General features: G+C 41.5%; 1 protein-coding gene across 5 annotated transcripts in view; it reads right to left on the bottom strand.

Moving 5' to 3' along the window:
- The window catches only part of LOC111222842 (endophilin-B2-like), a 47,725-nt gene that overhangs the window by 11,331 nt on the left and 15,672 nt on the right, over positions 1-20,722 (bottom strand). Inside the window, exons 5-12 of one of the 5 annotated variants that reach the window (XM_022746721.1) lie at positions 19,405-19,497; positions 19,276-19,287; positions 16,980-17,042; positions 15,864-15,887; positions 15,304-15,393; positions 14,855-14,955; positions 13,014-13,215; positions 7,322-7,619 (exon numbers count right to left, since the gene is read on the bottom strand). In XM_022746721.1, coding sequence (XP_022602442.1) covers positions 7,545-7,619; positions 13,014-13,215; positions 14,855-14,955; positions 15,304-15,393; positions 15,864-15,887; positions 16,980-17,042; positions 19,276-19,287; positions 19,405-19,497 — 660 coding nt within the window. In that variant the 3' untranslated portion in view covers positions 7,322-7,544. Of the gene's footprint in view, positions 1-7,321; positions 7,620-13,013; positions 13,216-14,854; positions 14,956-15,303; positions 15,394-15,863; positions 15,888-16,979; positions 17,043-19,275; positions 19,288-19,404; positions 19,498-20,722 lie in introns of those variants that run through there. The other 4 variants (XM_022746740.1, XM_022746702.1, XM_022746732.1 and 1 more) reach the window with 4 other exon arrangements.

Here is a 20,722-nt window from a genome sequence, read left to right as displayed (position 1 = left end):
GTGATATTAGGGAAAACCAACAACGCAAACCAAAGTTCAGTGACGTTGTGTGCTTTGTGGAACGTCATCAAGCTCTTGTCTGATCCTATTTTTGGGGATATCCAAACCACAGAAAGAAGAATGCATATCAAAAGGGACATGTATATGGCAAAACCAAAATCGAAACGAGACAACTTTGCTACAAATGTCTGTGCTATCAACAAACTACAACACAAGGAGGCAAAAGAAACCAAACATAGTCACACAAAGAGCAACATCAACTGTTTGTTTTATTTACAAGGTCATTTTCTGGATGAATGTCAACAATTTGCCAAAATCAAACAAAAATCAGCTTCTTAAAAGGAAAAAGGAGCATGCTTTGGATGTCTCAACACTGGGCATTTGAGCAGGAATTGTGATGAGCGCATAACCTGTGCTAAATGCAAACAGAACCATCCAACAGCTTTACACATTCACATTAAAAAAAAATGGACAAGTCAGTGAACACTGATGGCATATGCTCCAGGGAACTTGAACCAACTATAAACAACACACTTGTGTCAGCACAAGCCTTGGGAGGCCAAACAGGGGCCGGGAGCAGTGGAATACTCCCAATACTTCCAGTGCAGGTGAAAGCAAGAAAAGGCAACAAAGTGATTCAGACCTACGCATTCTTAGACAATGGGTCAACATCTACATTCTGCTCTGAAGCTCTGATGCAAAGGCTGAACCTGACTAGGAAAAGAACAAAGATATGTTTGTTAACAATGAGCCCAAAGACACTGGTGTCAACGTACATTGTGAATGAACTTGAAATATCTAGCCTTAATGGAAAAAAGTACTACAGTCTTCCAACTGTTTACACGCAAAAGACAATGCCAGTAAGTACAGAAGACACCATCAAAACAGAAACCCTCAGAAAAAGGCCCTACCTTGATCACATTGACATACCTGAAATCCATGCTGAAGTGGAGTTGTTAATTGGTACAAACGCTTCAAAGTTGCTGGAACCATGGGAAGTTGTTAACAGCCAAGGTGAGGGACCCTTTGCCATTAAAACCCTACTGGGGTGGGTTGTCAGTGGTTCATGTGGAGATTGTGAAGGCATCCATAATGATGACAACCGTCATTTTGCTACTGTAAATAGAGTGTCTGTTGAGTCACTTGAGTTGCTATTGGAGAAGCAATACAAACAGGATTTCAATGAAAGAGTTGCTGAGGACAAAGAAGAAATGTCAAGAGAGGAGGCAAGATTTATTGAAATTATGGAGCAATCTGTGAAGTTGCAAGATGGACATTACAGTTTAAAGCTGCCATTCAGAGACAAGGAAGTGACGATGCCAAACAATCGCTGTGTTGCTCAGTTGCTCAACAGCGCCTCATTAGAATAAAAAAGAAAATGGAAAAGAATGAAAAATTCCACCAAGAGTACACAGAGTTCCTTGAGAATGTCATCAGCAATGGTTACGCTGAAGTGGTCCCAGATGATGAATGGTGGTGAGGACAATGTGTTTTACATTCTTCATCATGGGGTGTACCACCCACGCAAAGGCAAGTTGCGAGTCGTTTTTGACTGTGGAGCCAAGTTCAAAGGAACCTCCTTAAATGATCAACTTCTGCAGGGCCCAAACCTCACAAGTTCTTTATTAGGAGTGCTCCTAAGGTTCAGACAAAAATCTATTGCCTTTATGTCTGATGTAAAATCCATGTTTTACCAACTCAAAGTGGCGGAGGAAGAGAAGGATTTTCTTCGATTCCTACGGTGGCCTAATGGAAATTTGACAAAGGAAGTTGCAGAATACAGGATGACTGTACATCTTTTTGGAGCAGTGTCATCTCCCAGCTGTGCATGCTACGCTTTGAGGAAGACTGCTGACGACCAGCAAAGTAGCTTTCCGCCTGAGGTGATAGACACAGTGCACAGAAATTTCTATGTGGATGACTGCCTGAAAAGCTCACCATCTGTGGAGAAAGCAGTACAGATTGTTAACGACCTTGGTGACCTTTGCCATAAAGGGGGCTTTCATCTTACACAGTGGATCAGCAACAGTCGTGAAGTCCTGAGAAAGACCACTCTAAAAATGTAAGTGAGATCAATTTGGACAGAGACCAACTCCCAGTGGAAAGGGCTTTGGGGCTGCAGTGGTGTATGAAAAGTGACACTTTCAACTTCCACATGGACTGTAAAAAACGGATGCAAAACTCGACGGGGGCTTTTATCAGTCGTCAGCTCAGTGTATGATCCCTTAGGGTACCTTGCAGCAGTCACTCTTCCAGCTAAGCACATTTTACAGGAGTTGTGCAGAAAGAACTTTGGATGGGATGAAGAAATTCCGCGAGTCCTAAGACAGCAATGGATCAACTGGTTGACTGACCTGAATAAACTTTCAGTGTTCCGAGTAATCAGGTGCTTAAAACCACAGGACTTTGGACCACCTGTCCATGCCCAGTTGCATCACTTCACCGACGCCAATGAAGGGGGGTATGGCACAGTAACATACCTGAGGTTACAAAATGAACCAGGCAATGTACATGTTTCTTTCCTTCTCGGGAAAGCCAGAGTGGCACCACTTAAGCCAGTAACCATCCCATGGCTTGAGCTCACTGCTGCTGTTTTAGCTGTTCGGGTAGACAAGATGATAAAAGCAGAATTAGAGCTTCAATTAGAAGAATCCTGTTTCTGGATTGACAGCAGTACAGTCTTGAAATACATCAACAATGAGAACAAGCGATTCCGAACATTCGTGGCCAACAGAGTATCTGCCATCAGCGAAGCATCAGACACAACGCAATGGTGGTATATCCACACATCACAAAATCCTGCAGATGATGCCTCTAGAGGATTGATGGCAAACTTCTGAGCAATATGACATGGTTAACAGGTCCAGAATTCTTGTGGAAGGCGAAGGAAACATGGACACACTGCAAGGTAGAGTCCTCTATCGATGAAGGTGATCCAGAGGTCAAAAGGGAGATCTCTGCAAATGCAGTGATTGTACAGAGCAGTAGTGCAACCAGGCAGCTCATCATGTATCACTCTGTTTGGAAGAAGCTGAAAACTGCAGTTGCATGGATACTGAAAATAAAGAAGGCTCTATTGGAATTGAGTCAAAAAAGGAAGCAACTTCTGCTCGATGCTCCTGCGGATCTCAATCGCATTGAACTGGAAATGTTGAAAGCCAGAGGCTCAGTGGGACAAGGTTTGTCAACAGATGACCTGTCAATGGCAGAAAATGCCATCATCCAGTTCTGCCAAGAGGAAAGATTTGACACCGAAATTTGTGCACTGTCGGCCGGAAAACCTGTGAAAAAGAGTAGTCCCATTTACAAATTGAACCCTATTCTAGAGGTGGGATTACTAAGAGTAGGTGGAAGGCTGTCCAGGACTGCAATGCCAGAACAGAGCAAACACCCGATCATCGTGTCAAAGGATCAGCACATCGCCATGTTAATTCTTAAACACATTGATGAGCAGATAAGACATGGCGGGAGAAATTACACACTCTCCAAGCTGAGAGAAAAGTATTGGCTCACTCATGCCAATGCAGCTGCAAGAAAAATCTTGTCGAGTTGTGCTTTTTGCAAGCGTCACAAAGGGAGAATGTGTGATCAAAAGATGGCGGACCTCCCCAAAGAAAGAACAACTCCTGACTTGCCTCCTTTCACCAACGTGGGGGTCGATTACTTTGGGCCCATTGAGGTGAAGCAAGGTCGTTCCTACGTGAAGCGTTATGGAGTCATCTTTACGTGCATGGCAAGCAGAGCAATCCATTTGGAAGTGGCACATTCGCTGGACACCAACTCTTGCATCAATGCCATTCGTCGATTCATGTTCTGCAGAGGACCCATGTCTCACTTCTGCTCAGATAATAGCACAAACTTCACAGGAGCAGAGAAGGAACTGAAGAGAGCAGTAGCAGAATTAAACAATGGGAGAAATGAGAAAACTTTACTGCATGATGACATCAAGTGGAGTTTCAACCCTCCCACAGCTTCACATCATGGCGGTGCTTGGGAAAGCATGATCAGGCTGGTTAGAAGGGTGCTGATTTCTGTTTTACACCAGCAAACCTTAACTGATGAAGCTTTGGTCACTGTCTTATGTGAAGCTGAGGCAATCTTGAATGACCGACCTCTCACCAAGGTCTCTGAGGACCCTAATGACCTGGAACCTTTGACCCCAAACCATCTTCTCACATTGAAAAGGAAACCGATTCTTCCTCCAGGCTTGTTTGATCGGCAGGACCAGTATGTAAGAAGAAGATGGAAGCAGGCACAGTACATTTCAGATTTATTCTGGAAAAGATGGACCAAAGAATATCTTGCTGCATTGCAGGAAAGACAAAAGTACGAAAGGAAACGTAATCTTGCCACGGGAGACATCGTCTTGATTGCAGATGCCACTGCCCCACGAAATTCTTGGATGATTGGAAAGATAATCAAAACCTTCCCTGACAAATCAGGCGTGGTCAGAACTGTGCAAATTCAAACAAAAACAAATATTATTGAAAGACCAGTGATAAAACTGTGTCTATTGGTAGAAAGTGATGAACTGTCAATATGAAAATTTGAGATATTAATGGAAAAAAAAAGGTTTACTTTTGTTAAAGGTAATTCTACATTTTGAAAATGGTTCATTTTATTTTGAATTTTATTTTATTTTATATGGCTCCATGTGTATGTATTGTATAATTGTTATGTCTGGTACAGCCATGAACAATTAGGGGCCGGTTGTGTTGGAGCCATTTTCAGTTGTAGCCAGGGTGGCGCTGTGGACAGCCATGAGAGTTTATTTAAGTGTGGGGTTGATTGATTACAGGTGCGCACAACGAGGTCTATTGTTTTTGACCGTAAGGCAGAGGTGAAGGTGGTGTGTTTATGTGAAAATAAGTACTTTGTTTTTTTGCGATCAAATTTTTATTTTCATTTCCATTAAGTCCAACAGAAATATTTCAGGGGATACAATATTATTAGAATGGATTCTCAAAGAAAGACAGTTGGCCCAAGACATAAGAACGTGTCATGGGAAAGAACACAGTGAAAGTATTGATGATAATAATAATAATAATAAGATAATATAAAAAAGTAATAATAATAATAATAAAAATAAATAAATAAATAAATATAATAATAAAAAAATAATAATAATAATAAAATATAAGAGGAAAAATAAAATTACATACATAACCTACAAAAGTACATACATACACACAGACATATATTGACAAGACAGAAGGGACTTGACATCTAGAAGCACTAGATGAGAGGTGAGAGAGCCAGTGGGAAAATCAACTTATAGCATGTTTTTTAAAGAGTCAGCGGTGCTAAGCCAGGTGTTAAGGGTGCTATCATTAGCACCATTAATCTGAGTTGTTGAAAGCTCCATGTATATGACGTCCAAAAGAGAGAGAATCCAAGACTGAGTAGTCAGAGAATGGTGAGGTGGCTTCCAGCAAGTTGCAATCATTTTCTTGGCTGCTGTCAGTCCAGCAAAGATGACTCGCTTTTTGAGTTTAGAAATATTGAGGATTGACAGATTATTTAGAATCAACACAGATATAGTTACAGGCACTGTAACATCGATCAAATTAGACAATTTGGATGCAATATTGCCCCAAAATTGTCTGACAGGAGGACAGTCCCAGAACATGTGAATAAATGTGCCCTGGGCTTTCAACGAGCACAGATTACAACATGGCTCATTAATAATTTTCATGTGATGGAGTTTAACAGGGGTGAGGTATGTTCTGTGTAAGAAATTGAAGTGAATTTGCTGATGATCTGGATTACGAGATGCCTCATGAATGCTGGACCACATCGCGTCCCAATAAAAATCCTGAGCGAGGTCTGGGCAATCTCTCCTCCAGATCCTCTCCACAGGGAGTGAAACAAGGTCTGTTACCTGCAAAAAATGGTACAGTTTGGATACCACACCCTTAGCTCTGTTTTGTTTAGTGAATAAATCTCGGAGTGGGTGGGTAGGTAAAGGACATTGCCAGGGCACGTCATGTACTCTAAGCACTGACCTTAGCTGTAAATAAAAGAAAAAAGTGGAACCTGGCAGACCGAATACATCCTTAATATCAGCAAAAGAGAGTAATCCAAAATCATTATAAATGTCTTTTAAATAGTGAACACCTGGGGAGCACAGATAGGTCTCCCCCCAATTAGAAGTGCCTTGTTATTGAATATTGGAGAAAAGGTGTGCCACTTGCAGGAAAGATAACAGTGTTTTTCAACTAATCTCCATACCAGCACAAGATGAGAGATAATGGGACCAAGGCGTAGTTGACACTGTTTTTTAGAAATGTTACTAAAGAGAACATCTTGAAGTGTCCATGGCTGAACTATATTGCTCTCTAGCATGCGCCAAGAGACAGAAGAATGAGAATCAAACCAGGAGAGCAGGGGCCTGAGCACGAACGACCAAGAATAAAGTTCAAAATTAGGGACGGCCAGGCCGCCATCTTCCCTTCTTCTCTGAAGAAAAAGACAATTTCAGACGTGGCCGCTTCCGGTTCCAAATGAATTTGGAGTTTGCAGATTGGAGCTTGCTCCAGTAATCAGATGGAGGGGGAAGAGGAACCATAGAGCTTACGAAATTGATCCGGGGCAGAATATTAATTTTTACAATAGAGATAGGCTTGAATAGACATAGGGAGGTCAATCCACCGGTCCATGTCCCTCAAGATCTTATTCAGTACAAATGAGTAGTTATGCTTAATAATCTGATTTAAAGAAGAAAATATTTAAATTCCTAAATACTTAAAGTTTTGTACTATGGGAATATTGGCTGGAAGGACAGATGTTTTTGCAGTGTCATTTAGATGTAAGAGAGCAGATTTGGACCAGTTAATTTTAAAACCTGACATATTACCAAACTCCTCACAGATGGTCAAAAGGTGTGGTACTGACTGAGCAGGATTTTCCAAGAAAACTAAAACATCATCCGCATATAGCGACAGCTGGTGTTGGGTGTCCTGTGAATTTGAAATTCTGACCGTTGCTTCAAAATGTTGTTGATTTCCTTCTTAACTAGTGTACGCTGTAGAGCAACTTGCTCTGTAAAATTAGTTTGCAAAATATAATCCAACCTGGAAAATTCTGCCTCAAGATTTTGTAACTGAAGAGATCTAGATTTGCGAGCATTAGAGCTAAATAATATTATGTTACTCCTAATGAAGCCTTTTATAGCATCCCAAAGGATTCTGGGGTCCTCTACAGAACATGCATTGAAAACAACAAATTCTCTGAATCCTGTAATTTATTTAATTAATTAATTTAATTTAATAACGAGGTATTAAAACACCATCTGGCTGCACGTTTAGATAGACGACCCAGAGTTGCTGAACAGAAGACGCCTTTATAATCTGACAGAACTATCGGGAGTAAAACAGCAGTATTAATACGGTGAAAGAGCTGGGGGGAAGCAAAAAGGAAGTCTATTCTAGAAAAAGATTTATGTCGGCCAGAGAAAAAAGTGTAGTCTTTGATGGAGGGGTTTATTAATCGCCACATATCCACAAGCCCCAAATTACTGGCCCAAGATTTTAGAGTGTTCGTGGCTATAACCTGCCCCCCTGAGGAGGTTGTGCTCGACTTATCAAGGACTGGATCCCACACTGCATTGAAGTCTGCACCTACAATGAAGGAATATTCTGTTAATTCAAACATTTTTGATGTAATTAAATTGTAGAAATTGCTGTTGAAATCATTAGATGCATACGCTGAAATAAGAGCTATTTTCCTTACATTAAATTCTATTCTAGCAATCACAAGCCTACCCATGTCATCTGCCCAGGATGTTATAATTCTTATTGGAAGACTACGTCTAGCAACAATGGCCACACCCTTAGTTTTCGTGTCAGCAGAGGAGAATGCTACAGTATGAAAGAATCTATTAGCAAGACAACCAGCGTCAGCTTTCAACAAATGCGTCTCTTGCAACAATGCTATGTCAATATTCTTTCTCTTCAACAAACCAAGAGTGCTAGCACATTTGTGAGGAGCATTCAATCCGCCACAGTTCCACACTAAAATGTTAAGTTCACCCATAATCTAAAGGAAATGTTCTGAATGTGGTCAAAGAAAAAATGTTGCTATAGCCCTCTTTCTGGAATAACTCTGACACAAGTGCACCCAAAGTAAATCCCTCATTACACAACACAAACGAGACGTGGACACAACATATAAAACATGTAAAAAAGGAGAAAAAGAGAAAGAGAACATGAACATATAAACATGATGTAAACTGTAAAGTAGGTCTGTGATCATATTGGATATAGGGCAGTCAGGGGGAGCAGCAGCCCAGCACTATAACATAATATTCATTGTAGCTTGGGTAAAATAACTTGGTGAAGCTGAGGCATCATACATAACATGTTATAGTATGAAGGTCTTGTATTTTAACTTTCAAGCCTTCCATATAGCCTACAGAATAACATTAGGTACCACCATGCCCACAAAATACAATTTTGACTGAACATAGTGCAAAAATTGGGTTATTTATGAACTCAGATATGCCTATTGCCATAATCTCTCTCTCAAATTAAATCGAAGGCAACTGGACTTGTATTTGTCTGTGGAAGACGTTTCGCCTCTTATCCAAGCAGCTTCATCAGTTCATCATGTATTGGTCTCTCCCTTCCGCACTAGTCCGCATCAGGTTGCTTTTCTGATTGTGTGGTGTTTTGTGACAAAACACCACACAATCAGAAAAGCAACCTGATATATGCGGTCAAATGCAGTGAGGATTGCAATGACCTATATATTGGGGAAACTAAACAACCTTTAAACAAACGTATGGCCCAACACAGAAGGGCAAACTCTTCAGGCCCTGTCTCAGCTGTCTACTCCCACCTAAAGGAAAAGGCACACTCCTTTGAAGACAGCAATGTCAAAATCTTGAACAGGGAGGACAGATGGTTTGAAAGGGGAGTCAAGGAAGCCATCTATGTAAAAGTGGAGAGGCCATCGCTAAACAGGGGAGGGGGTCTGCGACACCATCTATCCCCCATCTACAATGTCGCCCTTTCATCGGTACCCAGGAGAGTCAACAACATAACCTCAGACGACTCTCAACGATCGTCATCCACCAGGGGCTCACCTGACCCTAACGACTGTCGTTCACAGGGGACAACAACAGGGTCACCTGACCCCTAACGACGGTCGTCCACATGAGACCACAACAATGGTCAGGTGAAACCAGTACTTTCACAGGTACTTTGGTGGACCCACCCACAAGAGGTTAAATACCTGGGTCCTACTCCATTTTCTTGGTCAGACTAGTGCGGACTAGAGAGACCAATACATGATGAACTGATGAAGCCGCTTGGATAAGAGGCGAAACGTCTTCCACAGACAAATACAAGTCCAGTTGCCTTCGATTTAATTTGAGAGAGAGATAACTATGACCTGGACGAATGAGAACATTCACAGACTATTGCCATAATAAAACAAAAATAATAACCCATAAACATAGTTATATCAGGCTCATTGGCAACTTACCAACTGAAGAGCATCAGGTGGCTAGTAAAGCGGTGACTTAATGTCAGTCCTCAGTGTCCGGTGACAGCAGGATGTCTGTCCTGTGAAGTAGTGTGAGAAAAACAAAGCAACAGCCCACACGTACCAAGTCTTAAATTCGACAGGGAGTCGGTCCACTAGGCGTCAAACAAGGACAGAGTTCTGCCGCAGAAATGGCCGATGTGAATCTGAGGTCAAGGCGAGGAAGCGCTGTCATCCCGCGCTGAAGTCTCCGGGCATGGAGCCGGCACTGACGCCAGAAAATCCTCCGCCTCTTTGGGTGAGGTGAAGGCTTTGTACTGAGCACCGTCTTTAACTTTTAGAGTGGCCAGATAAAGTAAAAAGAAGTCCAGACCTTTAGCTCGAGCTGCATCCATAGCCTGGTGAAAACCTTGGCGTCGTTTGACGGTGAAGTTGCTGAAATCTGGAGAAAGGCGAATCCTCCGACCTTCAATGGAGAGGTCTTTCCTGGCAGCACGCAGAATGGCCTGGCGGGTCAAGTAGCGAAGCAAAGCGAAAATCAGGGTGCGGCTAGCTCCTCAGTTGCGGGCGTTGTTGTTGTAAATTCGGTGCGCTCTCATAATCTCAATCTGGATGTCACCGAGAGTGGGGAACCATTTAGGTAGAGAGTGTGAAAGAAACTGAGTAGCATTGGACCCGTCAAGCCCCTCTTCAAGGCCAGTGACGCGGATATTACACCTTCTGTTCCTGTCCTCCATGTCAGCTAGCTTGAGCTCCATAGCCTGAAGAGCCTGTTCATGTCTGTTCAATGTACTGGAGTTGCTTACAACGGTGGTTTTCAGTGTATTTACGTCGGATCTCATGGTGCCAAGGCCGGCCGCCAGCGTGGCTAGCTCAGCCTGGATAGCACTTAGCTTCTCGTCGTTGTCTTTCCCCACCTGTTGAATCTGGGAGAGGCGTGGTTCAAGATAGTCACGCTACTTCTGCAATACGGACTCGGCAATGGCGTCAATATCTTGACGGGTGCTTTTGGCTTTTGTAGACATCGTTGTTATCTATCTTTAGACAACACAATAGGCCAGTATGAAAACCTGTAGCTCCGAAAAAATCAACAATTTGGCGATGCTGGGCCGGGAGCTGAAAGCCTAGGCTGCCATCCTGTCCAGCCGATCACGTGACTCCAAAATAAGTACTTTGTTAAAACTGAAATAAATGGATTGGTATATCCAACTGCAAGTTGTTTTGACTTTGGACAGTATTTTTTGGGACCAACAAGGATAAAGGATCCTTGTTGCAAGGAAACAAGCCATCTACACCGGAACCATTAACAACTAAAACAGACAGTGCGTCAGCATTAAGCCTTTGCTCAATTTGCAGAGAGCTGGAATGAGCCAGACACATGAAAATTGGTATCATAAGTCCAAATGGTGTGTAAATGCTTCGCCAAAAATATTGTCACATTCGGCAATATGGTGGCGCTATAATTAAAAGTAAAAATTAAATAAATTTAATAAATTTAATAAAAAAATTCGAAAGGCTGTCCCCACCCATCGTCTTCAAATTTACCTCTCAGCTATGGGTCAATATTTTCTATAAAAAGCCTCTGTGATAATAGCGACTTCCATCATGGCTTTTGAGCTAATAGGTCTGATCAGCCTTTGTTGGCTGAGAAGTGTGGAAGTGTGATGTTCACAACCTGTAGCTACAACCTCAAAATGAGAAGAGCTTTTTGTTCATACAACCACTTTCCCATCAAGTGGTGTCCCCACTGAACCTGAAGCATTCATTGAACAGCTGTGGCCTTCTGTCCTTCCTCAACTACTGATGGACGGTGAAGGTCAGATGGCTGATGGTCAGAAGAGTCACCACTCTGTTTGTCCATGGTGGAATTCCAAACACACACAGGCAATCATACAGTGGTGTCTTTTCATCACAAACAATCTTTGTCAGGATACAGACACCAGCTGCAGAGACCACACTAAGAGAACACACAAACCTGAGAACACACTAACCTGAGAACACACCAACCTGTCATTTTAGTTGTTACTGAATTAAAGTCAGACTATGTCATTTTTGCTGAACAGTGGCAGCAGCACCTGAAGCCACGTGAGCGGTGAAAAGAAGCAGGGTGAACAGCTCACATAGAGAGAGCAAAGCCTGTCGATAACTCGTGAACAAACATAAAATCATCTCAATACAAACCAGCAATTGCACAGTCCACATATGACCAGTCAGCATACGGCTACGAAGGATGAAAAATGACAAGTATAAAATTATAAATAATTAAATAAATAAATGCTGAAATAAATACATTTCTACATTTATTTATTTCTGTATTTCTACATTTATCTATGCATTCACAATGCATATGCACAATGAAATCAGACTGGAAACATGATGCAGATGGGGCAGAGGTAAAGCAGGTCGTCCACTAATTAGAAAGTCGGTGGTTTGATCCCGGCTTCTCGAGGCCGGCTCCAAGATACTGAACCCCACATTGCCCCTGATGGCTGTTTCATCAGTGTATGAGTGTGGTGAGTGAATGGGTGAATTTGGCAAGTACAGTAAAGCGCTTTGAAACGTGCTAAATAAGTGCAAGTCTATTTACCATCCGGATCATGGTTCAGAGAGTGGGTTTCTATTCTAAGCAAAGAGATTGTCACATGATCTTTTTGCCTGATCACCGTCCTCTAGTCTGTACCATTACCAAGCTGCCGTTAAAATCCAGATTTTATAACCACGACATCGTCTGATCACTCAGAGAGAAAGTTAGAGGCTCATTCACGTCTGTGTCAACTCCTGTGTGGACTGAGTACTTCTATGCCTCTCACTCACAACAGTAGAGGCAGAGGGGGCTCTCTTTGATAGAAAGTGGCCAAGGTTGTTCAAAAGTCACTATAGATTTGTTGCTTTATGAAACAAATGAGTCTGAGAAGAAACTACATTTAGTGTCAAAGTCACTGAGTTGGCAAGACTGGAAAGGCAAAGCTCCTGTGTATCAGTCAAGGCAGGAGTAGCAAATCCATCCAATTGATCACACCACTATAAGCAATCCATCTTTAGACTAAGGAAAGACCGCCTGTCTAATTAATATAGGGACACATAAATAAATGTATAAATAAATAAATACAGAAATAATAGACATACAGAAATAAACAAATACATAAATGTAGAAATACAGATAAGATTTTTTTTTACCAAAATGTTTTTATTTTGCATTTATTTATGTATTTAATTATATATTTCAGCATTTATTTATCTATTTATTTATACTTATGTCATTTTTTGTCCTTCATATAAGGCTGAATCTGACCACCATGACTTAAAACATATTACACCACAGCAGCTGTGTGTTAAAATGTAGCTGCTGGGAGCTAGTTTTACACTGACTCATTGACTAGCAACAGGGATAAGTCTTCTGCACTGTAGTCAGAAAAAATTGTCTACACCCAGGAAATAAAACATTAACCTTCAGGGAAAAGGGCAGACACATTAGTTGAATCAGCAAATGCCACGAGTGAGACAACAGGTTGACAATGAAAACTCACCTCATCAGCAAGAAGGGAGAGCTCACTGGAGTCAGCAGCATCGTAGTCGTACAGGACTTTGGCCTTGCGGGTTCCTGTAGCTGGCGCCTGAACTTCCTCGATCTTCAGCGTGTCTGTCTCCACAGGGCTGCTGACGCCTTCTGCTGAAGAGCCAGCAGCAGCCATGGAGTGAGTGGAATTCAGAGAAAAAGCATTGGGAAGCCTGAGGGAAAGCAGGCAGGTGTGACTGTCAGAACATACAGACACACAAAAATAACAGATGACAGGAAGCCGACTATACCATGAGAAACACTTCTTCATTGGAAAGACAGAACTAGGGACTGTGTACAGTCTGTGTGACTGCCTCCAAGAACACCTGCTGTTTTAGTTCACCGTTGTGTAGCAGTGCAAAGGGCTGGACTAATAGACCAGATGGAGTGGTGATTAATAAACACACTCTCACAATTCATTTCAAGAATAGAAAATGAAACATGGAAAAAAAAATGTATATGTTAATAATAATAAAAATAATAATAAAATCGTTGTGAAGGAGGTTGTTATGCAAAGCCATCTGCCACCACAAACAGTTATCACCAAGTGATCATCGAGTTATCACCTGCCGGTCTGATGTGTGTGGGCTTATGCTGCAGCAGCCTGGCATCATTCACATGATTTGATGAAGGTAACCACACCGTGCGGCTACAGATTTATCATCACATCTGTCCTTCTGCCTTCACACGGCTGCTTGGATTTAAATGATGGGTTCACTGTTTCTCAGTCTGTCTTAAAACAAGGTGTCCACAGTGATTAACTGGATTATTACAAGTGTTGCCAGTGGAGTGACGCTGGGCCAGAAACAGACATGGTTCTAACACTTCTTTTCTCAGGTGCAACATTAAGACACCTAAATACTAATAACTTGTTTGCATGCCTCAACTGAATGAACTTTGTGCAAATGTCTGTGCACCATGACCTTTCCGCTGGGCACCATGACACCACCCTGACAGGCAAAGGTCAGGAAAACACCACAAAAAGACCTTTAGGTAGAAAAGCCAAGTCGGAGCACAGTCCAATTCACAAATTTACATTTGTATGCAAAGAAGGTAGACATTTTGTAAATGAGTTCGCCTTCAAGTCTTACTACCACAGTATCCTGTATATGTCGCTGCAAAGCTGATTGAACCTCACTGTTTGAGCCTAATAATATGTGATCGTTATGATACCTGCTGTAGTGATTTACAGCATTAAAAAGCAAAAGTGTAGGTCAGAGCAGACACACAGAGGGAAAGAAAAACTGTAGCATTAAAAATAAATGAAGTATTTGTTGTTACCCAAAATTCCAACGATTATAAAATAAAGATTCATAAATGATACAGTAAAGTCAGTAAATTGTGTGCAACTTTAAATTGAAATGTTCTTAGGTGTGCTTAAACAAACAAGACTCATAAAATATTATTAATTCTAGTATGAACAAAAAGAGCTGGAGCCTAAAACTGCTGATCTCAGGCAGTAACAGAACAGATCATTGTGTGTGCAGTGAGTCAGTTCACTGTGACGTCTTGTTGAGATACATTGGACAGACCAGGTTTGCGAAATAGGACGTTGCAGTGAGGAATGAGAAGCAGCCACAGTGGCGTGTTAACTGAAGAACTGCAGACAGCGGGCACCTACATGTTTATTGTGACGCTGAAAAAAAAGTTCCTGGAATACACAAACTGTTCTGCCAATTGTCAGCACTTGATCAAATCTTTTACAGTGATGAATCATCTAGGCTTGCACGCTTAGAAACCTAGAACTAGAATTAAAGTAGAGTCAGCATGAAGATGACTGGCAGCCCATGTGACCTCTTGCCTGGTTCTCACCTGCCCAGCTCTTTCTGAAGTTCTTGCATATGGAGGTGACACTGCTTATAAAAGGCTGCCTGGGCTTCCACAAACTCGTGCAGACAGCGCAGGTGATTCACCTGATGAAAACAATACAACAGGACTGATTATTTATTTGAACTCATCTCACTCAAGTCAGACTCTGCAGTCTGTAGTCTTGAGTGAGATAAGATGAGTAGTCTGTGGAGTTTAAGTACTCATTATGCAATAAGTGGCTCCTTTGATGGTGTTGAATTATACATACATATACTGTACATATGGTGTATTTAGTGTGCAGTATAAAATAGGTGTACAACATAAAAGTGAATAAAATGCAGAATAATTTTCTGTTTTAAAAAAACCCAATTTTAAACCTAATGTTGATGAGGTTAGAAACATGATGTCCCTGCCTGTATGAGCTGAAAGTAAGCGTGTTGTGGCTTACATACATGTGTACTGCTGATGCCCTCCAGAAGTAGCCGTGTGACTTCTGCTTGGCGATCAAACTCTGTTTGTGCCACTCGCAGCTCATGTTCAGCCTGAAACAGGAAGAACAATGTTAGAGACACACAGCATTTCTAAATGATATGATACGACAGACTGATGATAGTAAAAATAATCTGATAGGTCAGGTGATGTAATCATTATGTCACTGAGGAAGTTTCACATGTTTCCAGAGCTCTCAGAGGACACATTTCATCAGAGAAGACTTGAGATGTTTTTTATTACTGAATTATCTATAGACTGCATTGTGTTCAGTGCAGAACAGTGATGAGAGTAAAACCTGAGAAGTCTGGAGTTATAGCTCCATAGAGAATAAAGGTATAAGTACACCTAAAGATTGTCTAAACAAATTCTGATTTACGTGTCTGCTGTTAACTCACTTCAGTGTGTTATGACTTACTTTTGTCCACACCACACTGACACCGGCACAAACAATGTAGCTATTAGAAGTGGTCAGAAAACAGATGGTGAAAGAAGTTCACAAGCACATCACTGGTGTACTCACTTTTTCCACTTCCTCACTCCACAGCTGAGAGGACGCAGCAAAAAGAGGAGAAACAAGTTACAAGAAGGATTTCTCACATTGACAACCAGAGCCGAGGATTATTACAACATTATAAAATATATTGTTTACAATATCCAGCCCTGAGTATTAAAATGTCAATGTTTGAGATGCTGTTAATTTAGGATCAGAATATTCAGAGCTGGATGTTCCTGAAGAGGTTAAATACATGAAGCAGTGCAGAGTGTCCCTGTTAAAGAAAGACATACAACAACAAAGACAACATGAGAACAGGAGAATATGAGTATAGGAGAATATGAGAACAGGAGAACATGAGAACATGAGATGTTAAATAAAGCAGTGAAGCAGTTAAATACAAGCAGTGAAGAGTGTCCCTGTTAAAGAAAGACAAACAACAGCAAAGACAGAATATGAGAGCATGAGAAGAGGAGAACATGAGAGGTTACATATAAGAAGCAGTGAAGAGTGTGCCTGTTAAACAAAGACAAACAGAAGAAGTACTGAACTGGACTGTGTTTTAGGTCTGGTGTGAGAGGTTTCTATTTCTTTCTAATGACCACAAAGGAGCAGAGGAAGCACATGACCACAGCAAGAGAACATTTCATCTGACCCAAACCAACTCCCAAACACATCCTGGTACTATACTCATGTTTCAACTACAGTAAAAACACTGTGTGTTTTTGTCTTTAGCTCTGTCACTGTTAAAAATGTGACTCAATCACTCTCTGTAGCAATCCAACCTCTGCCTCCTGGTTTAATGAGACACATCCGTTTGGGCATCAGACGCTTCTTATGAATGGTATGCGAACTTTCATCATTGCAGCACAATATCAGCCATGACACAGAGGTCTGGTATGTACCTCTGAGCTCATTATCACCAGTTACAGAAGGAAACACCTCCCAACTAAACAACACTGAAGTCCAGATTCATAAATACTTTCAAACAGCAACTTCTAAACGTTTAAGTTTTCCCACCCACCCCCATCAACCTCTATTTCTGATTGAACTGTATGTGGATACAACCTGATCATTATCATTACTCCATTCTTTATATATATATATATATATATATATTTATGTACAGGATTGTCTCCTTACCGCAGAGGCACTGGCAGACAGCACGTAGTTGCGGGGTCTGGTTTCCTGAAAATCTGGAGCCATCTACAGAGACAGTAGAGTTATTTAACAATGATGCACTTAGTGTATGGCAACCATACAAACACTGTGTGAGAAACACAGATAAAATGACCAATGAAGAAAGTAATCATGATATTGATGAGTTACACACAGAAAACAGAGAGCTGTTTTTTAGTATCAGTGACTGATAATTCACTTGTTCTACATACATCCATTTACAGGTGGTTCACCCTGCCAGCACACCTGTGTCAGGTGTGTCATGCCTGGGGAAGGTGCAGAGGTGATGCAACACAGCTGTGTGTAACCATCCTCTCAAACACCAGTGAAACTCGTGACTTGTTTGTCTAGTTCACTGACCTGACTAATCCTCTGTAAGTGGGACAGTCATTGATATTACTAGTCTTAAGGCTAGTCAGCAGTAGTTCACCATGCACATGCTAACATGCATCATGGCTGTCAAAATCATACTGAAACAGTCAGACTTTATTCTGTCCAGCAGTGAAACAAAAAGAAGCCTCAAGAAAAGCAGAAGGACTTCAATCATTCATATATCATGGTGAAAGGTTCAATTACGACTTTCTGTGCCAGGGAATCGAACCTGATTAGTGGAGGATGTCAGATTTAAGTACAATTTTTTTGGTCTTATGCTGGTCTTATGCTGCTGCTGGTAAAATAATATCATATTATTTTCTAAGACATTGACAGCAACAGATTAAAAGAAACTGTGGTTTTTCTCACCAGATCTTTGGATTTTGGATTCTTTGTGGATTTATCTTCACTTTCCAGAAATGAAATGAAAAAAATGGTTTTGATTACATTTGATTATATTGTTCTGCTAGCCAGCTGAAGTCCTCATGCATTGAGACCAATGACCTGTCAGCCTGTCAGTCTGTGTTTCACCACATAGACATGCGCTTGACAAGCGAAGTATTAAACTGATTTTGGAATCGGGTTGCATCGAACACATAAGGAGAAACTTAATATATTGTCTTGTGTCTATTCTCAACCATGCTCACACTACAACATTTGAAAAAAATTGAGCATCATACAGGATGTTAAGATTATCCTGCCAGTGGGAGCAATAAGAGAGCGATGCACCAGCTCGTGTGATCTCATCTAATGGGGAAGCAAATGTAAATAAAACGGGGCCTGTGGTGCAACAACTTGATGCAATAAGAAAAAACAAAAGCAGAAGGATCAGACAATGAGACACTGGTCAGCTGTTCTTCAGGGAGAACTGGAGGTGAGATTTTAACTTTTTATTTCTAATATCTGTCAACAGTAATACATTAGCTAACATTAGCCTCAAGCGCTAGACTGTTTACCATTGCTTGGAAACACTGTCAGCTGCTCCTGGACTGACGTAAACACAGTTGTAATCAATAATCCTGATTTTAAATCCTTATCGGGCCCCCCTACAAGCCTATGAGCAGTTGAGGAGGTTTAAGGTGATCACATTACCAGATAATCTGGACCGAATATTGGTCCAAGACCAGATTTGTCCTCTGATTGTCAGTAGGGTGAAACCCCTGTAGTCTGAGCCTGGCTTTCCAGCAGCAATCTATAAAACTGTTTAGTGAACCCGTTTCTATTACAGGTACAATTTATAAATACACAGGTGAACCATGCCAGGCTGTGTGGTATACCACAGTTACAGAGTTACAGAGACTGTTAGTGAATTATTGCTGATTCATAATCCAAATCTATTGTACTTAAATGTCCATTCACAGAAAATAAAGTGAATCTTTTCACCATGTAGCAAATATTAGCATGAAGTCAATTCTCATTGTCAAATAAAGACATTCATGAATAAATTAATCATCACAAAAAAAAAACAGAAGAATTTGAACACACAGATCCTTTCAGCAGAGAGTTCATCAAATTGAATTTATAGTTTGTTTTATTATTTGTATTTTAATGGACCATCAGATCCTGGTACAGTTGTTCTCACTGCTAAACCCTGGTTACGAGAGGAAGCGGATGGTGGAATAAGCTATCACCACCAGACACAGCCCAAAGTTTTGCTGAATTTCGTCAGTGACTGGCGTTAATTTCCCATCATGCTCTTTGATATGCTACAAGTTTCAGGCTCTCTCTGCACAGATTCAGCTTCAGGTCAAAGATGTTTTTTCAGTCATTAACAGTTTCTTGCCACCAGGAAATCAATGGCACAGAAAATAAATTCAAAGCAAGTGGGACAGTAGAAAAACTCATGTGAATCAAACTCAAAGTCTTTAAAAATGTCTTTAATACTCACTTCACCCTCGCACTGAAAAGGTTGTGGATACAAACACACTTAGTCAGCACCACCAAAGGTTTTATCACATTATTATGGGAACATGTTCAGGGAGGGGGTTACGGGGTTGGGAGGCAATAAAGGACTCACCGCAGCCTTTGCCTCAGCCAACTTGGCCTTCTTCAGACGTGTTTTACAAGCGTCCAGGTCCAGGCGAAGATTCTCCAGCAGACGTCGCTCTTTCTGAAGTACACGAAAATGACACAGTCAGGGAGGTATGGGTACAGCGCAATTCACAGCATGATGCCATTAAATCAGGTGATACCGAGCCCATGACAAACAGCAATGGGCTTCCTACGACTAGTAGAAGAACTTGTAAAGTTCAGTATTTTAAAAGGTTCTGTAAATGAGATTTTAAACAATCACACAGCAGCAAACAACTCTTTGGAGTAATGCCACCCTGAGCAGAGAACTAAGTCCCCCCCCCCCCCATCCATAAAGTCTTTAAAGTTTTTACCGGCTCTGTCAGTGTCAGTGGTGCAGCTGGTCCCAGTGGATCAGTCCAAAACTGAATTTCTGTCTCAGTCTGACCATGAGAGGAGAGCCCTACAAGCTGCTAAAGCGTCCAGCTTGACTCAGAACTGGTTTTTCTTCCTTTATTATTCCTCCATGTGTCAGTAACTTGATGGTGCATACTGTTACATGTCTGTTTTCATTAGTGACGTCTACGGTAGCATGCCAACGTTAGCTGTACTATACTGTACATGTACTTGCTGTTACACATATTATAAATGTGTTCGGGAAATTTTGCTATCGGTAGCTGGATAACTGCTAGCACTGCTGTGGAGCATTTCATGACAATGCTAGTGTGGGCTAATAGTTGAGTCTGGATTGTTCTGTTGGCTCTCGTGTTCATGGAACTTTATTCAGTCAAGCTTCTTGTTGTATGTTTAGTGTCCACTTTCACTGAGCTTCATAATACCTTGCTGACTGAGAACATGAAGGTAGTGGGGAAGTGGAGGGGGTTGTGGCCGACGGGAGGCCACAGTGTGGCTGACGAAGCTAGACGAATCTAGTTGCAGCGAGGATGGTTTACGGAACCTTTAACATAATATGGGTTCTTTTATATATAAGAAACCACCCCAGCTCATCACATTGACTTTTCTTAGCAATTTGAGTAATCATGGCGATGTAAATGGCAATTAAAGGCGAAAATAGAGAATGAATGGGGAGACGTCCTCAAAACGACCAAACCCAGCCCTCTTTGGAGCTCTACTGCTGCGTCATACTTCAACGTACAAAAATTGTTGAAACGTTAAACGGGTCACAAGACTTGATACTCTTTTGGGTTAAATCGGTATTTTCGCGTCGAGTGGCGTAGTGGTCTAAGCAGGCGCCTCATATGTAGAGGCTACAGTCCTCGCTGCAGTCGGCCCCGGTTCGAATCCCGCATCGGACGGCCCTTTAC

This window comes from Seriola dumerili, unplaced genomic scaffold, assembly GCF_002260705.1.
Source record: "Seriola dumerili isolate Sdu_G_001 unplaced genomic scaffold, Sdu_1.0 BDQW01000008.1, whole genome shotgun sequence".
Classification (NCBI taxonomy): domain Eukaryota; kingdom Metazoa; phylum Chordata; class Actinopteri; order Carangiformes; family Carangidae; genus Seriola; species Seriola dumerili.
The sequence above is the reverse complement of the archived record's forward strand: the minus strand, read 5'-3'. Positions and strand labels throughout refer to the sequence as shown.